General features: G+C 34.0%; 1 protein-coding gene across 1 annotated transcript in view; it reads left to right on the forward strand.

Annotated features, from left to right (window-relative positions):
• Window positions 1-12,764, forward strand: part of LOC146746114 (uncharacterized) — a 28,967-nt gene that overhangs the window by 15,418 nt on the left and 785 nt on the right. Inside the window, exons 3-7 of the mRNA XM_085498984.1 lie at window positions 2,750-2,837; window positions 5,443-5,674; window positions 6,199-6,331; window positions 9,661-9,794; window positions 10,920-11,102. Coding sequence (XP_085355110.1) covers window positions 2,750-2,837; window positions 5,443-5,674; window positions 6,199-6,331; window positions 9,661-9,794; window positions 10,920-11,102 — 770 coding nt within the window. The remainder of the gene's footprint in view (window positions 1-2,749; window positions 2,838-5,442; window positions 5,675-6,198; window positions 6,332-9,660; window positions 9,795-10,919; window positions 11,103-12,764) is intronic.

A 12,764-nucleotide genomic window follows, 5' to 3' on the forward strand; every position in this document is an offset into this window, starting at 1 on the left:
ATCTGCTAATTACCACGTAGACCTTGTTTTCTAAGGTCTATGATTACCGGCCTGTCAACATATTTCACATGTGTATTCTTAATCTCTAATTTAAAAACTGAGTTCTCTATTTTACAAGTATAGCGCAAGTTTCTTTGCTATTTGTACTCTATTCAAAATGTTTACATGTTACTGTATTCATATGTAGACCATAGACTGAGTGTGGCACGATATTCAGTTGTGTAGTGCATCAATGCTGTAATTATACATGTGAAAATGAATAAAATATAATTTACCTGTTCGTAATTTTGTACAATCTAATACTGTAAAATACTTTATTTTAGCTGGAATTAATTTTCACTGAATAAACTTTTTGAGTGTTGTATGGAATTTATTTTCACTGATTTTTGACAAGTTGAATGTAAAATATAGAAAAAAAAAAGTATATTCAATGGATTTTATTTTCACGGAATTATTCCTTCAGCGAAAATAGTGAAAATTAATTCCAAGCGAAAATAAAGTATTCCACAGTACTTGTTTTTCATTTTTTGAACTCTTCCTCAAATCTGTAGGCCATAATGATTTGATACATCTATTTATGGATGGATCTCACGCAGATTATTGTTGCAAAGAAAACGACAATATTGTGTGATAAAAAGTGTTAATTTTTTGTAAATTTCAAACACTATACACTTTCTGATGGAATGCAACAAATATAATGAGTTGCGTACCAAACTGTTCAATAAAGCGAAGGATATGATCCCAACATTTGAAAATAAACCTGCAGAGAAAGAAATCATGGAATTGTTCCAGAATAAAAACATTATTATACCAGTAGCACAGTTCATAAATAAAAGCTTTGAAGTCAGGAAGCAGGGTCTTACTTGACATTTTAATACCCTTAGACTCACATGCTTAATAAGCATGTACTAACTGTATGATAGGCATGTGAACTTGTTTCACTAAATGGTACAGCACACTCCTTTGACCAGTCTTGTATACATGTCATCCATTTTTGATTTATTTCTACAGAACACAACAGTGCTGATAAGCATACATGTATGTTGTGATTAATGCTCTATAGCTGTACAGACAGTGAATGCTAGCATAATAAATTAACAATAACACAATAACAATACCCATTGTTAGAGTAACTCAGCATTACAGCATATGTATTATCAACACAATACTTTACTGAGAAAAAAAATTCCTTTCATTTCATTTAGTCTACAGAAATTCTGACATGCTTTACAGCTAATTTGTATATTGCCCAGCAATAGTTACACACATGCATACATGTTAGACAATAGAAAACAATAAAACAAACTCATTAGACAATAGAAAACAATAAAACAATCACATTAGACAATAGAAAACAATAAAACAAACTCATTAGACAATAGAAAACAATAAAACAAACTCATTAGACAATAGAAAACAAAACAAACTCATTAGACAATAGAAAACAATAAAACAAACTCATTAGACAATAGAAAACAATAAAACAATCACATTAGACAATAGAAAACAATAAAACAAACTCATTAGACAAATAGAAAACAATAAAACAAACTCATTAGACAATAGAAAACAATAAAACAATCACATTAGACAATATAAAACAATAAAACAAACTCATTAGACAATAGAAAACAATAAAACAAACTCATTAGACAATAGAAAACAAAACAAACTCATTAGACAATAGAAAACAATAAAACAAACTCATTAGACAATAGAAAACAATAAAACAAACTCATTAGACAATAGAAAACAATAACACAGACACATTAGAAAAATAAAACAATAGCACAAACACATTAGAGAAACGAGAGAAACATTCACACATTACACATCAGTCAAGCCCAGCATTTTGGAAGAAATTGTATGAAGTTTGGTTTTTGTTTTGAGTTCATAATATTGCTTATAGATTTCCATCAAATATTTCTTTATACTTTATACTTATTCTTTATTACTTCAACTTAAGATGAACTATCATTATTTATTATGGTGTAATTATTATTATACATCTGTTACCATAACGCCATACGTTACAGCGTGCCGTAATTTTGCGGTATTGCACTGAGTATTTTCATCCTATCATATTAGGAAAAGGGAATTCCAAATATAGAATGATTATGCGAGTAAGCGTCCTCTAATAATAACAACAAACGTGGCTGCCACCAGGGATTTTCTGGACTCTACACAAAGAAGTTTGCTGATTCTGTTCTAAACTTTTTGGATTTTGGCATTCTCATGAGGAAAAGATGTATAATAATAAGATTATTATGAGGATACTGCAAAGTATGCACTCAGACAGTACGCTTTTGCATCGACTTCCTCTGCACGTCTGTTGATATTCCCACTGTACTGTCTTTGTGCATACTTTGCAGTATTCACGTAATAACCGGTAAACCTCATATTATTATTATTATTACAACTTACATGTAATATAACATTCGTATGACGCATTACAGATGGATGAATTCTATTTGTGAAACATATAAACTTCCTGACCACCTATTGTTTTGCACACACCTGTGTTCTAATATCATATGTGGCATATTATCTTCAGTTGTATCTATACTCTGTATTGTAGATTGTGAATCTATTTGGCTTACCATAGTTTTCCATATACTGTAGTATACACACATTCACACTACTGGTGTCAATAACCTGTTGAATGTCAAAATTTCCGAAAAAAGCTTACTAGTATATAAATTTATTTTGTGAAATTTTGACTTATGATTGTTTCTGTGTCTGTTTATAGCTGTACTGGAGGAGCTGATGCCAAGGAACCCTGTCCTGGGGGCACATATAACGACCAAACAAACCAAGATGAAGAAACAGATTGTCAGGTACGTTTATTGTGATTGGACAATTTATACCAACTTATATGTGCAGTTTTCTGATTGGCTTGAGGCATGAGGGCCATGCATTTTATTTCTTTTGTGCCACACATTTATTATATTCATGGAATTATTGAATCATATAATGTTGAATCATTGATCACATTTGCTACATCACATTTTGCATAAGAATGTCTTCTGCGGGAAGCGCAATGGTTGTTCTATTATCACTGTGGTTATAGCCAGAAAATGAAAAGTACTTTTCTAAAAACAATATCAGAATAAAAGACAATCAATAGCTACATACTTTTGTTTGAGTTTATGTTACAGTTTTTATACCCTGTCCAGGGGTTCTTCTAGGAAAAAACTACAAGAGCGAGCACTGCAATTTAGCGGAGGAGATAGGGTTCTTTCTACCAGGGTGTGGAGTTTTTGATAATTCTAAGTTAAAATGAAGGATTCTATGGTTTCTTGGGGCCAAAATTACTATCAGACATGTGATCCCTGGTCAATCAGAATTTTATGGTTGCCAGAGGATCTGCTCCCCAGGGTAAGGGGGTGTATGGCCATGGCATGAGGGCGCTGTGCCCCTGTTCTCTTGTTTAAAAAAATCTCTGCTGTCAAATAAAATATGTACCTGTCTAAAAGGATATGTAGACAGGGCAAAGAACCGGATCATTTTATTTCTTATTCTTTTTTTTGTGAAAAATGTCCCTGTTTAATGTCAAATTGCATATGCCAGTCCTGACATATAGTGTATTTTGCCATAGAAACTGTATTCATGTTTGGAACTACCGTAAAATCTGTATCAGATGCCGCATTCCTAATAGAAGTCGCAACGCAACAGTCTTTTTGAACAATTGAGAACCAAAAATTCACCATTTCTCGTATGTGTAGTTACTCTAATAGAAGCCGCATCCCCTCTATTGCATTGTTCCATTTTAATAGAAGCTGCGATTCTAATACATGTTTTACAGTACCATATTTACCTGAAAAATAGTTCTGAGCAATGTTTTGGATAATGTGTCATATTTTGGGAGATCACCTCTTCCTCTCAACATTATTTGTCAACACACACCGACACTCTCATACAGTCTTTCAATCTAGACTTGGTACATGTATCGTAAAAATTTGCACACCAGAATAATTTAAAAAAAATAATTATTAAATGTATATAATAATTCATAATACATAAGTGTTAAAAAAATATTTAAATTTGTATACAAAAAAACAAAACATAAACATAACTGCAGGCATGTGGCAAGGAAACATTGAAGTGTTTAAAGCAATACATATAGAAATAGAATACATCACTCTGACAGCTTGAATAACGGTGCCATGTTGTTAAAAGGTTGAGTTTTCATCGCTACCATATATGGATGCTATTAAAGACTCAATGAATGAATTCACCTTTTTGATTGTATAGTTGTTCGACCCTGTTTCTCTACAAGCTCACTAGATTGACAAAGCTTTCAGTTGCAAAATTTTGAAATTCTTATTGTTTAAACTTGTATTATATATTTACCTAATTTTTTTATGTATATCTTAACTTGGTTTGCATACTTTTTACAAAAGCTCCATCTTGAAAAAACAGTACTATATTTTATGGTATTTATTTGTTTTTGAAGGACAAAAACATTGCCCAGGTGCTGAAACATCACACATAGGCGATCTTTTGCAGGGGACAATGTTTCAGATTTATACAGTGCATGACAGCACTCTCTCTATTAAATTACAATGTATTGCACTATCCTGGCATCAACCAGGCCCAGTTGCAAACATTTGGACTTTGGTCTGACCAAAGTTTTCCCAAAGCTGCATCCATCTCAGCCAGTGAGTCTATGGCACACTCACCCAGGGTAGGGGCCAATCATTTAATGTTCAGCCTAAGGTAGGATTTAAACTCGTGTCTTTTGATATTGATCATTAGTACAATGCTACCATGAGATATTATATTTCTATAATTAAGAATTGATGAGGAATTGAGTAAGTTGTTTGGGTTTTCTTTTTATATAAATAATATTTAGTATAATATAAAACCATGACTGGGTTCAAAGATTTCTAGCTTAAATTAGTTTCTAGTTTAGTTTTTAATTTCTAACTTAGTTTTCTGATTTTACTGGTTTAATACATTTATATTCCATTAATACACAACAAACAAACAAACAAACAAACAAACTAGGTGATTTTTGATTGGTTACCCTTTTGGGGTTAGTAAGCCAATTAGAGTTCATTAATCTTGTTTAGTTCAACAGACTCGACACATTCATTTCAAATTATACCAATATTCAACTAGTGAGGGCGTTATTGTTATGTCTTTTCATTCGTCTAGTACAGACGTGTTTGATTAGTACTTATGGATCATCTTGTGCTATGTGTCATGTACAGTATGCCAACATTGAGGGCGCTGTTGTTTGGTCATCCTAAATTACAGACATGCTCAATTGGTACATATAGTTCAGCTGGTGTTGTGCCATGTACAATCAGTGAGGGTATTGTACATGCCACCAGTGAGGACGATGTTGTTGATGTTTTCTTCATGTCTTTTACTGTTGTCAACCAATGGAAACTGCAATAAATTTATTATTATTATTATTATTATTTTAAATTACAGACATGTTCGATTGGTACTTATAGCTCAGCTGGTGCTGTGTCATGTTCAGCCTGTCCTGCTGGATTTATGTGTGGTACCGCTGGAACATCGTCACCTACAGAATGTGGAAGCGGTTACTATGCCAACAACAGTAGTCAGGACTGCACACCATGTCCAGCCGGATTCAAATGTCCAATCGCTGGAATGCCTGAACCTATTCAGTGTGATGATGGATTTTATAATGAAATTGAAGGTACGGTCACATGATCAAATGTCCAACACCCTTGGACATCCATAAATCAACCACTCAGGCAGGGGGGGGGGGGGGTTAGATGATTCACTATTATTGGTTGTTGCTGCCATCAACAAATGGCGTTCTAGTTGGTAGGAATAATTCAGTATAGAAACTTATCGGTGTAAAAGGTGATTGTCATAAATACACACGAAAAATATGCGAAAACTGATTCTAGTCAATTTGTTTTTCAAAATTGATGTGCATGCTTTAAAATTGTTTGCTTTAACTTTTTTTGCTCTGATTTTTTATGAAATTTTAAAATTTAAACCTGACAAATTATAGTAATGATACAATGACCAAAACACAAATATTTGTTGGTGTCCTGGTGGGCGAATAAAAGTAGAAAAGAAGACTAAATTCTGACTAAAGACTGTTTTAATAATGAAGGCAATAATGTTGCAGCTAATCAGTTTTTTATGCAAATGAGGCACTTTTAATTGATTTATGGATGTTTACAGTAAACATTCTTGTTTGTATTTCAGCGTTGTCTTCCTGTGATGCATGTCCTGCTGGATATGAGTGTCCTAACCAGAATAGTAAAGTTGCCTGCGCTGCTGGATATTACAGTGCTTCTGGTGACATCACATGTACACAATGCGGTGCTGGCTATTATAGGTAGGAATTTGAATTTGAATTTAACATTCAAATAAATCCAAATATAACTGTCTTCTGGTTTTGGTAAAATGAGAATATATCCAATAGTCAATATTGCCCAATATATCTCATGAACTTCTATACAATATATCCAGAATTTAAATGGATATATTGGATTTAACACTTTTTGCATCATACTCTATGGGTTTCCCTGTAAGTTTAGATAAATTCTTATTGTAGTATAAAGCCTTTCTATTCACTTTAGTCATGCCACGGGCATTGATGTCTATTTGAATTCCAAGCCTAACTTTTGCATTGATGGATTGTATAGATGGCGAATCTTGCATATTGTAACGTTGCAGGAACCCCAGAAGGGAGGCTTGGACCACAAATTAATCAGCAATGGCTGTAACATGATAGAAGTGAATTACCATCACAACTATGGTAAACTTATTGCTCCAGGAATTTGAAATAACCATAGACTGTAAATTAACATAATAACACAGTCTCGTCTCGCAGATGATGAGATCTTTGATGGTACTTAGGCTAATTAAATTAGTCACGCTTGCAAATTGTGGTTGTTCATTCTCATTACAGATATTTAAATACACCTAACTCCCGCACCTGGTAGGTGTATTTAAATATCTTGCGCTCGCTGTAAGTCAGGATGTTTAACTCCATAGTACACCGTTATATAAATATGAAGTAATCTGTTTTTAATTATGCAAAGTAATATCTTACAATGAAATCAACAAGCTGCGTATCCCTTTTTTTTTTGGTCTATGAAACAACTGAGCAGTAATTTAAATGTAAAATGGGTCGTTGATGATTAAAACACACATGGCAAATATATTCTTTTCATGACTTGCCAACACATTAAAAAATGTTCTATGTATTCATTCTAATTATTCAACATGAAAAATATACAATTTTTTCTTGAATTAATTAAAGTCCTCTTTGCCCCCTTCCCTGTTACATTTGCATGCTTCCTGTCTAATCAGGGAGATTTGTTAATATATAACTGTCATTACCTTCTTGAGTGACACCAATGCTTCCTGTCCAATCAGGGAGATTTGTTAATATATAACTGTCATTACCTTCTCCAGTGACACCAATGCTTCCTGTCCAATCAGGGAGATTTGTTAATATATAACTGTCATTACCTTCTCCAGTGACACCAATGCTTCCTGTCCAATCAGGGAGATTTGTTAATATATAACTGTCATTACCTTCTCCAGTGACACCAATGTTTCCTGTCCAATCAGGGAGATTTGTTAATATATAACTGTCATTACCTTCTCCAGTGACACCAATGTTTCCTGTCCAATCAGGGAGATTTGTTAATATATAACTGTTGTTACCTTCTCCAGTGATACCAATGTTTCCTATCCAATCAGGTAGATTTGTTAATATATAACTGTTGTTACCTTCTCCAGTGATACCAATGTTTCCTGTCCAATCAGGGAGATTTGTTAATATATAACTGTCATTACCTTCTCCAGTGACACCAATGCTTCCTGTCCAATCAGAGAGATTTGTTAATATATAATTGTCATTACCTTATCCAGTGACACCAATGCTTCCAGTCCAATCAGAGAGATTTGTTAATATATAACTGTCATTACCTTCTCCAGTGACACCAATGCTTCCTGTCCAATCAGGGAGATTTGTTAATATATAACTGTCATTACCTTCTCCAGTGATACCAATGTTTCCTGTCCAATCAGAGAGATTTGTTAATATATAACTGTCATTACCTTCTCCAGTGACACCAATGCTTCCTGTCCAATCAGGGAGATTTGTTAATATATAACTGTCATTACCTTCTCCAGTGACACCAATGCTTCCTGTCCAATCAGGGAGATTTGTTAATATATAACTGTCATTACCTTCTCTAGTGACACCAATGCTTCCTGTCCAATCAGGGAGATTTGTTAATATATAACTGTCATTACCTTCTCCAGTGATACCAATGTTTCCTGTCCAATCAGGGAGATTTGTTAATATATAACTGTCATTACCTTCTCCAGTGACACCAATGCTTCCTGTCCAATCAGGGAGATTTGTTAATATATAACTGTCATTACCTTCTCCAGTGATACCAATGTTTCCTGTCCAATCAGGGAGATTTGTTAATATATAACTGTCATTACCTTCTCCAGTGACACCAATGCTTCCTGTCCAATCAGGGAGATTTGTTAATATATAACTGTCATTACCTTCTCCAGTGACACCAATGCTTCCTGTCCAATCAGGGAGATTTGTTAATATATAACAGTCATTACCTTCTCCAGTGACACCAATGTTTCCTGTCCAATCAGGGAGATTTGTTAATATATAACTGTCATTACCTTCTCCAGTGACACCAATGCTTCCTGTCCAATCAGGGAGATTTGTTAATATATAACTGTCATTACCTTCTCCAGTGACACCAATGCTTACTGTCCAATCAGGGAGATTTGTTAATATATAACTGTCATTACCTTCTCCAGTGACACAAATGTTTCCTGTCCAATCAGGGAGATTTGTTAATATATAACTGTCATTACCTTCTCCAGTGACACCAATGTTTCCTGTCCAATCAGGGAGATTTGTTAATATATAACTGTCATTACCTTCTCCAGTGACACCAATGTTTCCTGTCCAATCAGGGAGATTTGTTAATATATAACTGTCATTACCTTCTCCAGTGACACCAATGCTTCCTGTCCAATCAGGGAGATTTGTTAATATATAACTGTCATTACCTTCTCCAGTGATACCAATGTTTCCTGTCTAATCAGGGAGATTTGTTAATATATAACTGTCATTACCTTCTCCAGTGACACCAATGCTTCCTGTCCAATCAGGGAGATTTGTTAATATATAACTGTCATTACCTTCTCCAGTGACACCAATGCTTCCTGTCCAATCAGGGAGATTTGTTAATATATAACTGTCATTACCTTCTCCAGTGACACCAATGCTTCCTGTCCAATCAGGGAGATTTGTTAATATATAACTGTCATTACCTTCTCCAGTGACACCAATGCTTCCTGTCCAATCAGGGAGATTTGTTAATATATAACTGTCATTACCTTCTCCAGTGACACCAATGCTTCCTGTCCAATCAGGTAGATTTGTTAATATATAACTGTCATTACCTTCTCCAGTGACACCAATGCTTCCTGTCCAATCAGGTAGATTTGTTAATATATAACTGTCATTACCTTCTCCAGTGACACCAATGTTTCCTGTCCAATCAGGTAGATTTGTTAATATATAACTGTCATTACCTTCTCCAGTGACACCAATGTTTCCTGTCCAATCAGTTAGATTTGTTAATATATAACTGTCATTACCTTCTCCAGTGACACCAATGCTGAAACATGTTCTGAATGCAGTGCAGGATTCTCCTGTGCAGTAGCTAGTCAGGATCCAGTACAATGTGGTCAGGGATACATCTCAGCAGCCGGAGCCACCAGTTGTACAATATGTGCTAATAGTAAGTTACAAACATTTTCAATTTACACTGTCTACTGTAAAGTACCTTATTAGTCCCCGTTCAGACGAAGTCAGAAAACGGGGACTATTAATTTGGGTTCATTTCGTCCATCCGTACGTACATACGTCCGTCCGTCCGTCCGGAGCTATATTTCGAACACCTATTGACGGAATTCATTCAAACTTTACATGAAGACAATACATAATGTCTTACATATGCACGTCAAGTTACTTTATGATCGGAGCAAAAATGGCCGACTGGCGGCCATTTTGGATATAAAATTTGCTATTTCTGATACCTAAACATGTCCGCAGCAGTTTCTCAGAGATGACTGGGCTGATTTGGATCGAAGTTGGTATGATGATCATACATATTGAGGTGTAGGTGCACGTCATTTTTTTTTCGTGATTCGACTAGCGACCATCTTGTTTTTCATGGTACCCATGCTACTTTATCTTGAATGTAATGAACATTTCTGTTTAAATTTTGTACAAAGACAGTATACCAATAGATACATCAACATGAACATTATTTTTGTAATTTGATTCAATATGACTGCCCAATGTTCAATTCTCGTGTAAAAGCACTAAATCATAATTCTTTACAAATCCATCTCCTATTAATAGTTTCAATCTAATCTCAATGACTTCATCAGCATCAAATTGATATGTCAGATCACAAAATTTTGGACGGGGACTGTGTCATTAACAATGACTTGTTTTTACTTGAAATTTATTTTCACGTATGAATCTGTGAAAATAAAATTTAGTGAAAATAACTTTTTTTTTTCTATATTTTACATTCAACTCATCAAAAACTTCTCACTAAACAAACAAAATACCTTTTCAAAAATGAATTCCAGTTAAAATACAGTACTTCACATAATATCATATACACTCTGTCAGAACTGTCAAATATTCTTATCTTGGGGTAATGGATACAATTTGTCAACATTAAAATAAAGTGTCCTGTAATTCCTATTCAAACACACAGACATTTTTTGCAATAATATGGCAGCCTTTATTCACAGACATTTTTTGCAATAATATGGCAGCCTTTATTCACAGACATTTTTTGCAATAATATGGCAGCCTTTATTCACTGAGTATTCAAATTTTATTTTAGATGAGATAAGTGATGCAACCAATACAAATTGTCTTCCATGCCCGGCTGGTAAGTCATGTACTAACCCAACACAGGACCCAATAGATTGTGGTAATGGTGAGTATGGTGTTGCTGGATCGTGTGTGAGTTGTCCTGTCGGCATGCAGTGTCCGTCCACGTCTACTCAAGAAGAATGTAATACAGGTAAGCTAGTTATGGTTTAGTAGTAGATAAGATATAGTGCAGATTATAATTTGCCAGTTTGACATGATTTCATGCATGAACACATACAGCGTGGAACATTCAATTTTTACAAATGTAGGTCCTTGTTGGGATAAAGTCAGTAATAGTCACAATGAATAAAAACTTTTATACTATTAATGTGTGTTATGCTGTTCACATTTGATTTCTTGTTATAAAATGTGATACCATTCATTGTCACATGCTTAACATGTGCATCTAAACATGATATCATTCATTGTCACATACTTAACATGTGCATCTAAACGTGATACCATTTATTGTCACATACTTAACATGTGCATCTAAATGTGATACCATTCATTGTCACATGCTTAACATGTGCATCTAAACATGATACCATTCATTGCCACATATTTATTAACATGTGCATCTAAATGTGATACCATTCATTGTCACATGCTTAACATGTGCATCTAAACATGATACCATTCATTGTCACATACTTAACATGTGCATCTAAACATGATACCATTCATTGTCACATACTTAACATGTGCATCTAAACATGATACCATTCATTGTCACATATTTATTAACATGTGCATCTAAATGTGATACCATTCATTGTCACATGCTTAACATGTGCATCTAAACATCATACCATTCATTGTCACATACTTAACATGTGCATCTAAACATGATACCATTCATTGTCACATATTTATTAACATGTGCATCTAAATGTGATACCATTCATTGTCACATGCTTAACATGTGCATCTAAATGTGATACCATTCATTGTCACATACTTAACATGTGCATCTAAACATGATACCATTCATTGTCACATATTTATTAACATGTGCATCTAAATGTGATACCATTCATTGTCACATATTTAACATGTGCATCTAAACATAATATCATTCATTGTCACATACTTAACATGTGCATCTAAACGTGATACCATTCATTATCACATGCTTAACATGTGCATCTAAATGTGATACCATTCATTATCACATGCTTAACATGTGCATCTAAACGTGATACCATTCATTATCACATGCTTAACATGTGCATCTAAACTTGATACCATTCATTGTCACATATTTAACATGTGCATCTAAACATAATACCATTCATTGTCACATACTTAACATGTGCATCTAAACTTGATACCATTCATTGTCACATACTTAACATGTGCATCTAAACATGATACCATTCATTGTCACATATTTATTAACATGTGCATCTAAATGTGATACCATTCATTGTCACATGCTTAACATGTGCATCTAAATGTGATACCATTCATTGTCACATACTTAACATGTGCATCTAAACATGTTACCATTCATTGTCACATACTTAACATGTGCATCTAAACATGATACCATTCATTGTCACATATTTATTAACATGTGCATCTAAATGTGATACCATTCATTGTCACATATTTAACATGTGCATCTAAACGTGATACCATTCATTATCACATGCTTAACATGTGCATCTAAACATGATACCATTCATTATCACATGCTTAACATGTGCATCTAAACGTGATACCATTCATTATCACATGCTTAACATGTGCATCTAAACTTGATACCATTCATTGTCACATATTTAACATGTGCATCTAAACGTGATAC

Source organism: Saccoglossus kowalevskii, chromosome 5 (genome assembly GCF_978046115.1).
Source record: "Saccoglossus kowalevskii chromosome 5, keSacKowa6.1, whole genome shotgun sequence".
Taxonomy (NCBI): domain Eukaryota; kingdom Metazoa; phylum Hemichordata; class Enteropneusta; family Harrimaniidae; genus Saccoglossus; species Saccoglossus kowalevskii.